This window comes from Heterodontus francisci, chromosome 8, assembly GCF_036365525.1.
Source record: "Heterodontus francisci isolate sHetFra1 chromosome 8, sHetFra1.hap1, whole genome shotgun sequence".
Classification (NCBI taxonomy): Eukaryota; Metazoa; Chordata; class Chondrichthyes; order Heterodontiformes; family Heterodontidae; genus Heterodontus; species Heterodontus francisci.
In genome coordinates, this window is record NC_090378.1 from 73,634,860 (window position 1) to 73,649,270 (window position 14,411).

The window sequence follows — 14,411 nt, forward strand, 5'->3', positions numbered from 1 at the left end:
TAATTAGGTATCTTATATATGCACCCCAACACCCAATTTGTTCCATCACTTCATGGCTTGCTCATGAACCTCTCGAGATGTATGCACTGGAATGTCTAAGTCTCTTTTTTTCTTCATCTTCTTTAATGCTTTTCCCTGAAGATTTTATGTATGTTGAACATTTACCCTGCTTACATGCATAACACTGCACTTTTTCAAATTAAAAATCATTTGCACGTCATAAGCCCAGATAATGCAACATATCAAGATCTGCCTAAAGCAGTTGAGCTTTGTCTACAGCCCTGACACTTGCACTGATCTTAGTAACATCTGCAAATTGCAGATTGGGGCCCCAATGCCTACATCTAGCTAATTGATAAAAACAGCAAACAGCAATGGTCCCAATACCGATCCCTGCTGGAAATGGTAACTAGTCTCCAAACAGATACAAATCCATCAATAATTATTTTATGCATCCACCTCCTTCCAGCTAGTTCTCAATCTGGCTCAATATATTACCACTAATACCAGAGGCTTCGAGTTCATAGAGAAGCCTCTTGTGCAGCCCTTTATCATGACTTGCAACCCAAGCCTAAAGGTTGTCCAGGTCTTGCTGCATGCAGGCACAGACTGCTTCAGTATCTGAGTAACTGCGATCCAACTGAAAACTGTGCAATCATCAGCAAACATCCCCTACTTCTGACCTTGTGTTGTGGGGAAGGTCATTGATAAAGCAGCTGAACATGGTTCGGCCTGGGACATTGCTCTGAGGAACTCATACAGCAATGTCCTGGGGCTGAGATGATTGGTTTCCAACAACCACAGCTACCTTCCTTTGTCCTAGGTATGACTTCAGCCAGTGGAGAATCTTCCCCTGATCCCCATTACTTCTATTTTACTGGGGCTGTTTGGTGCCATACTTGGCCAAATGCTGCCTTGATGTCAAGAGCAGTCACTCACAACTCACTTCTGGAATTCAGCTCTTTTGTTCATGTTTGGACCAAGGCTGTAATGAGGTCTGGAGCCTAGTGATCCTGACAGAACCCAAACTGAGCATTGGTGTGCAGCTAAGTTATTGCTGAGCAAGTGCTGCTTGATAGCACTGTTGATGACATCTTCATCACTTTGCTGTTCATTGGGAACAGGTTGCTGCTGTGATAATTGGCTGGACTGAATTTGAGAACAGAACATACCTGGGCAATTTTCCGCTTTGTCAGGTAGATGCCAATTTGTAACTGTACTGGAACATCTTGGCTAGAGGCGCGGCCGGTTCTGGAGGACAGGTCTTTAGCACTACAGCCAAGATACTGTCAGGGCCCATAAACTTTGCTGTATCCAGTGCACTCAGCCATATCTTGATATCACTGGAGTGAATTGAACTGGCTGAAGACTGGCATCTGTGATGATGGGACCTCAGGAGGAGCTGAGATGGATCATCCACTCAGCACTTCTGGCTGAAGATGGATGCGAATGCTTCAGCCTTGTCTTTTGCACCCATGTGCTGAGCTCTGCCATCATTGAGAATAGGGATATTTATGGAAACCTCTTCTCCCATTATTGTTTTATTGTCCATCACCAGGACTGTAGAGCTTTGATCGGGTCCGTTGGGTCTGGGGTTGCTTAGCTCTATAGCATGCTGCTTTCGCTGTTTAGTGTGTATGTGCTGTACCTTCAGCGGGTTGGCACCTCATTTTCAGGTATGCCCAGTGCTGCTCCTGACATGCTGTTGTATACCCCTCATTGAACCAGGTTTGGTCGCCTGGCATTATATGCCAGGCCATGAGATTACAGTTTGTGGTGGAATACAACTCTCTGCTGCCTCATGGATTACCAGTTTTGAGCTGCTCGGTCTGTTCTGAATCTGTACCATTTAGCACAGTGGATTGGGCCACACAACACAATAGAGTGTCTCCTCAGTGTGAAGATGGAACTTGTTCTCCACAAGAACTGTGTGGTGGTCACGCCTACCGTGGACAGATGGATGTGCGACAGGTGGGTTGGTGAGGAGGAAGTCAAGTAGGTTTTCTCCTCATGTTGGTTCTCTCAGCACCCCAAGCCAGGCTGGTAGCTATGTCGAGTCACTGTTGACGACAGATATTGAATCCCCCAAACAGAGAACATTCTGTGCCCTTTCACACTCAGTGCTTCTTCCAACTGGTGTTCAATAGCAGTATTAATTCATCAGCTGAGGGATGGTGTAATCAGGAGGAAGTTTCCTTGCCCATATTTGACCTAATTCCACAAGACTTTGTGGGGTCTGGAATCAATGTTGAGGACCATGGTTGTATACTATTGAGCCACCACCTCTGGTGGGTGATGGAGGAGTCCTGCCTGTGGGTGATTCTGTGGGAGTCTGTGATGCTGGCTGATAGGTATGATTCCGTGAGTATGACTGTATTGGGTTGTTTCTCGACTAGTCTGGGGGCAGCTCTTGCAATTTTGGCACAAGCCTCCGGCTGTTAGTGAGGAGGACTTTGCAGGGTTGACTTTGTTGTGATCGAATCTGATGCCTAGGTCGATGCTGAGTGGTTCATCCAGTTTTATTCTTATTGTACTTTTTGTAGTGGTTTGACAGAGCTGAGTGATTTGCCAGGCCATTTTAGAGGACAGTTAAGAGTCAACCACATTGCTGTGAATCTGGAGTCACATATAGCCCAGACCGGGTAAAGACAACAGATTTCCTTCCCTATATGACATGATGAACCAGGTGGATTTTTAAATGATAATCTGATAGCTTCATGACACTAGCTTTTTATTGCAGATTTACTTAATTAACTGAATTCAAATTCACAAACTGCTGCTGTGGAACCCACATCTCTGCATTACTAGTCCAGGCCTCTGGATAACTAGTCCAGTAACATAACCACTATGTTATAATACCCACAGTACAGTGAGTCATTAAAAATACAAGCTAGGGGCTCGCACAGAATGTGTCCTATCTTGTGGCGGACTCTTGGGCAGATATCATCTGGCATGGCTGTTCTATCTATTTTCTGGTTCTTAATTCTATCTAAAACAGTATGTTCACCTTTGTAAAAATTACTAGTTTAATTATTGAAATCATTACATTTTAACTGTTGTGCATTGTCTTCATAATTGAAGACTGATGCAAAGTACTCGTTTGATATTTCTGCCTTACCCCGGGTTCTTTGCAATCTGTGCTTGGACATCCTTCAATGGCCCAATACAGTTCCCTGACTCTTCATATAACTGAAAAAATTATTTCCACAATCCACTTTTCCATTATCCTTTTAGCTGATCTAATAGCAGCCTTCTTTTTCTTCAGCTGTTTCCTGTACCTAACTTTGTTTAGTTGAATATTAGATGCCTTTAATTTACAGAAACATTTCTGTTTCCATCTTCTATGTCTTTGAACATGAATAGTCAGCCACCTTGGCTTTTTCTTACCATATTCCCTTTTTTGACTTTGTGTTCATATTTGTATTGCACATTTTTTCTATCATGTCCTTAAAAACTTTCTATTTGTATTCTATATTGGTCTCACCACCAGCCAATTTACCCATTCCACATTGTCTGCCATTTTAACCAAGTTTGCTCTTCTGAAATCTGGTAAAGTTGTAGCTTCTCAGTGCTTTTAGTTCTACGAGCCAACTGAAACCGTATAATGTTGTGGTCACTGTTGCCCAGATGTTCCCCCACATAGAGGCCCAATACAAGGTTAGGCTCACTAAATCTATGATTATCCCTGGTTATTTCATTGACATGTTGACTCAGGAAACAGTTTTGTATATTTTCAAAAAAGTTTTTCAGCTGCACTTCCCACCACAAGAAAGGGTAAACCATTGTGTCACTTAATTCCAGGAAAATTCAAGTTACCCATCAAACAAAATTATGGCAGCAGACTTTTACCTTCAGTGAAAACAAGCATCTGGAGTGAATTCAAATCATAATACCAATGTCAATAATTTCACTAGCTTTGTATATCTTGAATTTCAATAATTACTTTAGCATGAACATTGTTTGGGTCATCATTTTCTCCTTATCAAAGTCTTATTTCAATTCTTCTCTTTATCCTGAACATGATCTTTAATCCTGTTCGGCAGAAATAACCATTAGTTTGTTGCCTTAGTCTCTTTCCCAAGACTCTGGATCACACAACTCGAAGCCACAAGTACAAGGGCAGCACAGTGGCGCAGTGGTTAGCACCGCAGCCTCACAGCTCCAGCAACCCGGGTTTGGTTCTGGGTACTGCCTGTGCGGAGTTTGTAAGTTCTCCCTATGACTGCGTGGGTTTCTGCCGGGTGCTCCGGTTTCCTCCCACCGCCAAAGACTTGCAGGTTGATAGGTAAATTGGCCATTGTAAATTGCCCTTAGTGTAGGTAGGTAGTAGAAGAATTGTGGGGATGTGGTAGGGAAAATGGGATTAATGTAGGATTAGTAAAAATGGGTGGTTGATGGTCAGCACAGACTCAGTGGGCCGAAGGGCCTGTTTCAATGCTGTCTCTCTCTATAACTACAAAATGGATAAGGCTCAAGTAAGATATGACTGGAAGAGTTTCCCATTATAACATGCACACACAGAAGTAAATATGCAAAATCAATGGTGATTTCAGGGTCACTGGTCTAGATAGTAGTCTAAATGATGGTAAGTTCTGTAATGGAACAAGGGAAAAAGAGTTGGCTGCAGTGTGAGGCAATAGTAGTGTGTATTTATTAGTTCAAGGTGTCTATTCCAGAACAACCTGTTCGAAGACAGCACTGTGTCTATTAATGTCATTTTTACAATGCGGGATTCTATAGGGGTGGGGGAAATTTATGGAGGTGACGGGGGTCTTGGCCACCGAAGCCGGCAGGAGACACGCATTGCCTCCGTTGGAGAAGGCCCCTCAAATGACGAGCAAATCAGGCAATTCACAGGCCACCTGGAGGCATTTCTCGGGATTACGACCCTCGGGGCAGGAAGTCCCACCCACCGAGAGCTGCCAGCCAATCAGAGGTCGGCAGCTCTTTTGCATGGCAGCGCCACCGGGGAGGTGATGGCCGCTGCCGAACGACATCCACCAGAGGCCCAGGTTTGCAGAGCGAGCCTGGCTAGAGGTGTGATGGCAGTGGAGGGTGGTGGGGGGAGAGGTGGTTGGCAATTTGGGGGTTAGTGGAGAGGAGGTCTAGGGGGGGTTGGCAGCAAGGTGATGGGTGTGGCTCTCAGTGGGCCCCCTTTCTCAATGCTGGGTTCCTCGTTCAAAGACTCTCAGTGCCTGATCCCCCAGCCCGGAAGACCACAAGCAACCCTGCATGGGTTTCCATGTTGTGTTCCCCACATGGCGACAGGCCCACCTACCACTTGGTTATTACCAGTATTGGCGGGCAGAGCCCCTTAATTGGGCATTAATTGCCCCTTAATGGCCTCAATTGGCGGCAGGCAGGAAGGCCATTCACAGGCCTTCCCACCACGGACTTAGTCGAGTGGAGGCAGGAAGGTGGCGAGGTCCCCACCCGCCACCATACTGACCGATTAAACGCCCTCGGGGGAGAGCATAAAATACCACCCTAAGAGTTTGTTAATCAAAACAGGTAAAAACCATAGCCCTCTTACAAATATCTAATTACAAACAGAAAATGTCAGGATTTCCTCTGATGGCTCAGTGGGTAAGTGTATTATCTTCCGTGGTGCTCAGCCACACAGACTAGAAAGTCCAAGGTTTATCACTGGTCTGAGCTGTTAGCCAATTGCAGCTGTGTAAAAGCTTCAATGGGCCTGTGTGCCCCTATGCTAGGGATGGCTTCCAAAAGAAAACAAAAATCAGCTTGGGTTCTCACTCCTGATCACTATTCAGTAACTTCCGCTGGAAAGTGAGCATGTGTGAACATGACTGAGAACAGTACTGGTTAGTAATTGGTTGAATAGTCTGCTTATTCTTAAAAGTCTGAACTAACACATGAAGAATGATGAGGTGCAAGATGGCTATCCACATCTATGAAACCATCTTTCCAGTGTGTTAGAGAGGTTTTGGAGTAGAGTGGGGGTTGGGAGGGTAGATGGATAAAGCAAACACCACAATTCTGGATGATAGATATACAACATCATCATTTTGCAATGAGTTGCTTATTGATATGGTAAATCACTTTGAAATACATATTACATCATGTCTCAGCCACTTCAAAAAAAACTTTAACTTTGTTCTTCCCAAGAACCAGGACCAATTATGTGCTATGCTTTCACTTTCTCTCACGCCACTCTGAAATTTAGTAATAGCATCAGGTTAATGTCAGACAAAATCAATTTTTGAGCTTTGAAAAAAGTAGTTATGCCTAGCACCCTCAGCAAGAATGAGTTATTCTTCAAAGAAACCAGACGTACAGCTGTTTTGTATTATTCACTATTATTCCAAATTACAACAATCTTCTGCAAAGACTGCATTCAAAGTCCTCATGTTGCTTCCATTGGCTTTTATTGTTTTAAGGAAGTATTCACTGTAAGCCTATATAACCCAATATGAATTACACATGACAGTCACTGGAGCTATAAAAGTCATACGCTCTTTAGACAGGATTCAGGATTGGAAATTTACATATTAGATAGAATTAACAGCACAGAAAGGGATGATTCGGCCCAATAGGTCTATGCTCCACAAGGTTCCTCCCAACTTACATCATCTAATCTTATCAACATATTCTTTGACTCTTTGCTCCCTCATATACATATCCAGATTTCCCTTAAATGTATCTATGCTATTCACCTCAACTACTCCACATGGTGGCAAGTTTCACATTGTCACCACTTTCTGAGTAAAGAAATTTCTCCTGAATTCCTATTGGATTTATTAGATTTTAATCTTAGTCAGGCAGTCTTTTACTACTAATTATTTTGCCTGCAGTGTGAAGATTTGTTAAAGCAAATGCTGTGGGAAGTAAAAACACAATTAAATATTGGGGAAAGTCACAAACATACAATCTTACAGCATATAAGGAAGCCATTTGGCCCATTGTGTCTGTGCTGGATCTTTGAAAGAGATATTCAATTAGTACCACTCCACTCTTCTTTCTCTATAGCCTTGCAAATTTTCATTTTCAAGTATTTATCCAATTCCCTTTTGAAAGTTACTTCTGGAGCTGCTTCCACTGCTCTTTCAGGCAGTGCAATCCTGATCATAACAACTCACTGCATAGAAGCAATTCCCCTCATCTCTCCCAGGGATCATTTACCAATTATCTTAAAGCTATGTCCTCCTGTCCACTCTATCAAAACCCTTCAGAATTTTGAATACCTCTCTTGAATGTCCCCTTAACCTTCACTGCTCTAAGAAAAACAATCCCAGCTTCTTTAGTCTCTCCATATAACTCATCCTGGTATCGTTCTGGCAAATCACCTCTGCAAGCTCTCCAAGGCCTGGACATCCTTCCTCATGTGTGTTGCCCAGAAATGAATTGTATTGGTTTTAATATAATAAAGTAATACTTACGCAGTACAAAACTTGTATTTTCTTGTACATATGCTGTTTTTCTTCAGCTGGTTCCCACTGAGTGGTTAAGTGGTATTATAAGCCACAGATGAAATATGCACATTTAAGTTCCCAGAGATAATAGCTTGGTTACCCTAGGCCCACAGGATAAGAGGGGTTGAGAAAGACCTTTTTTTTAAAATGGTAATATTTGGGAATACAGCCCATGGACTAGTTCAAGGATCTAGAAACCAAACCAAACTGACTGATTTGTTGAATGGCCAACATTGAGTATTCTAATTGTCCACTGAATGCAACACCCTTTTGGAGCACTAAATGGAGTAAATACAGTAAGTGGCACACAATGATTATCTATTATATGGCACACTATATGAGATTTACTTTCCTTTATGCATTAATCTTTAATTATCACGTTCTTGTTAAATCCCTATCTGTGCTATTTTAATGGGTTAATGACTGTGGTAACATATTGTCAATAGTAACAGGGACATATTAAGCAGTGTATTAAAGATTAGTGCAGAGAGAAACTGAAATCCCTTTGTGCTATTTTTAAAATGTCCAATCTATCCAGAGGGTTAGGAAGGGGTGCGATCAGGTTGGGAGGGTGGGTAGCGATGCTCAGGAGGGAGAATAGCAGTTGTCAACAACTGGAGAGGGCAGAGGCTGGGAATAGAGTGGGGGTCGGGTGCGTGTGGGTAGTGACAACTATTGGGGTGCTGGGGAGCAGGGGGGAATCAGCAGCAATCGAGATGGTGGTTGGGTAAAGAGGTTACTTGCTTTACATTAGTACCGAAAATTAAAATTATCCCCAGAGATATATACAGTGCGCACACCAAGGAGTTTAATTCTCAGCTTCATTGCATAAACGATCCATAATGTCTCTGCATAGTCTGCATAATACAGAGATACATTCACTCACTCGGGACAAGGACCCTCAAGGTTAGCTGGTAGGGAATGAGGCAGTCCTGCTGCTTACTTCTCCGTACTCTAGCGGGGGTTTCTACAAAAACACAAGCTGTCGATGATGGTGATGAAAGATATATTGCCTCTAAAATCTTTAGATGAGGGCCTCAGGAGATGAAAAAAATTCTGAGCTTTCCATATACCAGAATTATCACGAGGGGGTCCCAGTAACAACCACATAACCCAGAAATACTAGCTCCACCCCAGTGCCTTAGCCAGTATTTTTATAATTGTATTATAATTATGTACTATTTAGTTGCTCTCTCTTCTTTCTTCCTTTTATTATTCTTTTGCCTAATGACTAATAAAATCCCTCTCCAATCGTAATTGCCAATAAAGCAGTCCAGAAGAATAATTTCACATTGGAGAATTGCAATGGGAACATTTAGTAGAGTTTATCTTTTTAATAAAATTTGGAGATTATTAAGCAGGTCCCTTTGCCAAAACAAAATACCAGCAACTTCAAAATACAGACTCTGCCTTTTGTCTTGAACAGATAAACGTTTTTGCTCCCAATAGACACCCTCCCATTCCCGCTCCCCCCGCCCCCCCGCCCAGATCAAAGCAGTTCCCTTCATTGATAATACCAGATGTTGCTGAACTGTACCAAAAACATTGCAATGCAAGTTCCAATAGAAGCCCATGAAGTTCATGGTAGGTCACATGGAATAGGGAGGGCTAATGGGGCTTATCTTAATGACTAAGAGTTTAACGAGGTATTCAAATCAATGACAAGCTCACTACAGTGCTAATGTAGAACACCATCCTCCCCCTCCCTTGGGAGAACAAACACTTTAACATAAAGATCCATATGTTTGGAAAACAGCAATTGCGACTGATACATGGATATCATGCATTAATTATTGATGACTGCAACAATTTGATGGATAGTTTCCCTCACCCCTCATTTGGACACAGTTGTTATTTTATAATCTTACTGTGTCTAGATAAATATTACTCTAGATGATCTGCATTGCTCATTCAATTAGAAGTAAAGAGATATTTGTAAAAAGTGATTGACGTTTTGATAGAATATGGAATGTGTAAACCTATTTTAATTGCTGAATCTCAGAAGAAACTGGTGATAGGCTATTTTAAAATGGTTGTTAGGAAGTGCTTTGTCTCAGACACGGTAATAAACATTTGGCATGAAATTCCAGATAGGATAGCAGAAGCAAGTATTCTGGATTCATTTAAAAGAGTTTCATAACATGTTGGAGGAAATTGAAGGTTTTGTAGATTGATGAGCTAGGGTGGGATGAATAACCTTCTTATATTTATTTGATGAATCATGCAGCCAACCTACCTTTTCAAATTCTCTTAATGTGTGTGTCTGCAGTGGGAGTCCAGACTCCTTTGTGTCACTCAGAAGAGCTGAGAGAGAAAAAAACAAGGGACATGCATTTGAAATTGAAATAAAGTATTATATGATGAAAAATACTGAGATACACTAACCAAAACACTAGCATGTACAGGATGATAGTAAAGCACTATGATACAGATTCAATACAAACATTATTGTACACAAAAATACATCAAATAATCATGATATATGATCTAAATCTAAAACATTGCTGCATACAGAACTATACAAGTTACTACAATCTACTATTACTGAGCCAACGTGGGTTGGTGACTACTCTTTCCACAAGATGAATGACATATGATGCCGTTTTCTTTAAATGTACAACCCAGTATACATAAAGTAACATGGATGATCTGAGACATATTTGCACATCACAAATAGTCTTGTGGGAGAAACTTTCATCTCCAGGTAAAAACAATTCTGATCTGTTTTGCACTGCTGTAAGTCCTACTAGAATCCCAACTGCTAAACACATGTAATTTTACAAAATGATTCAAAATTTGAGTGCAAACATCACTGGTAGGAGGCAAAAACTGAATGCAAGTTAAATTTAAAGAGATGGGGACAATTAAAGTGGAATGTCACAAGGACAAGGTCAAAAATTTAGAAAACTCCCAAAATATGTTAAAAGACATCTCACTCTATCAACAGGCTTTATCAAGGTCGAATTCCTGTGATTAAGGAGCAAATGGATGAAGAGAAAGGCACTGGTGGGTGCAAGCATGAATCTGCAGACAAGGGAAGGTGCAGCCCAACACCTGATCTCTATGATGGTGGCTGAAGTTGAGGTGATGCTACATCAAATTCTTGCGAGGTGTGTTTTCCTCCGTGTCACTCCACAGAACTATCCTATAAGTTAGCAGGATACCTGCTAGGAGGTGCAAACAAGTTTTAGGCCACAGTTGACTGTTACTCTTCCTGCATACATGAAGCTTTATGCTGTAGAGTGGCCACAGGTCCCTTTGCAGCAGATGGAAGAGCTTAACATCTTCTCCTCTGCTGATCCGGATTCTTAGAAGGCAGCTTACCATAGCCACTTCCAGGTGGGTATGTCAGGGCCAAAACTGCTTGGCGGTATCTTGGCAGGTGTTGCCAAACAGGAAATGCTGGCTCCTGATCATGCTGGCCTGCCTTTTTCTCATGCAATATCATGTAAAACATGGCATACTGTAATTGGGAGGTTTCTGATGAATATGGCAGAATAAAGGTTAGATGGGCATATCACATCTCATTGTGGTGCCAGAGTTCTGCTCATGCAGCCATCATTGGGAAGAGATTTGCTTTGTTTCTCTGAAGGGATCAGGGTGTGGGTGGGTATGGGCCAGTATTTCTGACCTGCTCAGAAGTCTTCCGCTAATCCCCTTTTCCACCAATCATGTCAGCTTCAAGCATTCCACATGCCAAATCCTCTACTGCCACGAAAGGGAGCTTGGGGCAAAGTAATAAAAACTGTACCTAGCATCAAGACTCATGAAAGCCTAAATGTTGGCTGGAAAAATAAATTGCAAACAGGCCTCTTAAAGGGTGTGGACCTTTAAAATGCCCTCCCATCTGCAAGACTGCCTGAGGCGATTCCCCACCAACTTTTACTGGAAAACTGGAGTACATTGAGATAAATCAGGGGAGGAATTGCAGTTGTCCAACAGAGTATTGAAGCAGTGTGTGGTGAAATCATATTCATTGGGGACTGGGTTGAGAATGCTCAAATTTACTTCATTTCCAGCTGTCTTATTGCTGACAGGGAGTGAAGAAACCCATCAATCTGAGTTGGATTCTAAGCCACATCTCACAGTTGAAAGGGCAGCATGCCAGGCCAATGCAGCACAGAAATTTATCCGCATGCAATGGAAAGAATCATTAAATGAGGCATCTACTGATGCTTCTGGTGCTTAACCAAATGGGTTTCACCCAGGAACTAAGTGCTAGTTAAATCACTTGGTCTTGGCCTCAATTTGAGCTTGTTGTCTCCAATCCCAGTGTAGCTTATCACAACAGCAGAATCTCATGACTCAGAATTGCCAAGGTCATCGTGGAAATTGTGAAATAATATATCCACTAAAGAATAATGATATATGGCATTCAAATTGCAATGCCCAGTCTGGCTAATAGCAAACATCACTACAATAATCAGACAATACCTATTATTCCTATTTGGCTAATGTACTGGTTTTATTTAAGTTACTAACATATTGCAATATTTTATGGATAGCTATTAAGATGGTATCAGATTATGCAACATCCAACACCATAATAAAATATTTTCCCTTCTTCAGTTGTCTTCCTTCTACATTTGAAAGGTGCAAACTCATTAAAAAAATGTTCTGCTGCCCAAAATTTTCAGGGCTTCTCCAAATGGCATGTAACTGAAGTGTGCTGCCAGCAGGTGCAGGCTCAGCATAAACATGTTTTTTAAAATTCACTCATGAGATATGGGTGTTGCTGGTAAGACCAGCTTTTATTGCCCGCATTGCTCATCTCTAATTGTGCTTGAAAAGTTAATGGTCAGCCAAATAGGGCTTGCACAAGGACGTTCTACAAATGCAGAGTCTGTGGGTGTTCTAGAAGCACTGAGTGGGAGATTTTCAAACTCTGACCCAAATTGGCACAAAGTGGGCGAGGCATCTATGGCACCTTCTCAAAGCCATGGTGGGAAGCCCAAACCCTTTTCAGGTTTGGTCCTCATTTGAATTGAGGTAGTGGACCTTCCTGAGCTGCTGCTCTCCTCATGATGATAATGCTTGCAGGTTGGAAACAGATAAGGAATCCCAGGATGTTCCAAGTCACAATGCTGTGTGATTTGGAGATGATAGTATTCCCAAGGCATTGCTGCTCTTGGCCTTCTCGGTTAGAGCTTGTGGTGATGGAGTAAGATTGTTGAGTTGCTGCAATGCATCCTGTAGATTGTACATGCTGCAGCACATTGCACTACTGTGCCTGCGGTATGTTAGTTGCATTTTACTTCCTGTATTTGGTTATTTCGATGGGTAGCTTGCCATTTTTGCACATTTTCTTAGTTTCTTTAGCAATCTTTCCTGAAGTACACTTGATTATTGAGCTTAGTTCCCAGCTCCAGGCATTGGCAGCTTATCACAATTTGTGTGAGGGGCAATATTCAGTAAAATCAGATGAGAGGTGCAACTCTTGAGATTGTTAACATTGCAATTCTGGGCTTATATGTAGAGGCAGCACTTATAAATAAATTGGTATTTTTAGCTTTTATCTGCAAAAAAAACCCTTGCATTTTAAGGAGGCAGCTGGGACAGAAGAAAGATCAAACAGTTCAATGTCATATCTATTATCATGTTATATGACATTGTGGACTGTATCGCCGCATCTGAGTATTTGCCAAGCAAATAAAAAATAGCTTGCCAAATATTATTGGGCATTACTGGAGTGAAATTGGTCTTGGGCAAAAGCACAAAACAGCCTACAATGGTCAATGTCCCAAGACTTTGGAGAATAAAGTCGAACAGTTTTATAACAGGCTGCCAACTCATTATGATCCGTTTTGCATTACTTGCCAATTTCACCCTCAATGCTCCTTGAAATAAAACTACAGAATCCAACAAACTGGTGATAGTCCTCAGCAATATTTTTCTTGGGCATATTTAGCATATGGTACCAATGGCATAATAAGAGAAAAAGATGACATGTAAGCCAGTACATTTTGAGGTAATGCAGTATAAAGTAATGCAATGTATTTTAATGCAGTATTAGCACACTTCATTGGCCATGTGATGAAAATGATTCTAATAATCATTTTGGAAAGAAATGACCAGTCAATCAAAGCAGAGATAGATGATAGTCAGGATTCAGAGCAAAGAAAGGAACCAGAGACAGCATTTTTAACTTGAGAGTAGTAGTCATTGAAAGATACCTGCAAGTGCAAAAACCTGTGTATGTATGCTTTATAGACTATGAGAAGGCATTTGATAGAGTTGACCATCAGAAAATAATAAGGTGCTTAAACAAACTAGAAATTGACAGAAATTATAAAAGGATAAGTCAGAATCTATATTGGAAGCAATCAGCACTGATGACACTTTATAGCGGCTTGTCAGTTTCCCAAACAAAAGCGGAGTGCACCAGGAATGTGTTATGTCCCCAAAACTGTTCAACCTGTATACTGAAGCTATCTTCAGAAACACAGAACATCTACCAGGTTGTAATATTGGTGGGTTGAACATTAACAACTTGAAATATGCAGCTGATACTGCACTGATTATAAATTCAGAAGAGGCACTACAGGAAATTATAAACAAAGTGAATGCCAGGAATATGGAACATGGATTAAGAATGAATGTGAAGTAAATCAAGACAATGGTGATAAGAACAGACCTAAACCCGGAAATGAAAATTGAAGTAAATGGACAAGTCCTGGAACAAATGAAAAGGTTCACTTACCTGGGGCAGATTATCACAGATGATGGGAGATGTGCTTGTGAGATCTGAAGGAGAATTGAAATAGCCAAGACCAGCTTTGTCAGAATGAAGGACTTGTTAACATCAAAGAAACTGACCCTGAATCTTAAGAAAAGAATGATAAGGTGCTACATTTGACATTTATGTTATATGCCTCGAGTAATGGACAACAAACAAAGAGACAATTGATAAGTTTTTGCTTGCATTTCAGATGTGGAAAAACAGGAAAATGTTCCGTATTTCCTACACAGACAGAAAGA

The 14,411-nt window shown here is 41.4% G+C and overlaps 1 protein-coding gene across 2 annotated transcripts in view; it reads right to left on the reverse strand.

Moving 5' to 3' along the window:
* The window catches only part of pde4dip (phosphodiesterase 4D interacting protein), a 536,621-nt gene that overhangs the window by 449,483 nt on the left and 72,727 nt on the right, over positions 1–14,411 (reverse strand). For both annotated transcript variants that reach the window (XM_068037361.1, XM_068037360.1), the window contains exon 3: positions 9,670–9,737. In XM_068037361.1, coding sequence (XP_067893462.1) covers positions 9,670–9,737 — 68 coding nt within the window. The remainder of the gene's footprint in view (positions 1–9,669; positions 9,738–14,411) is intronic.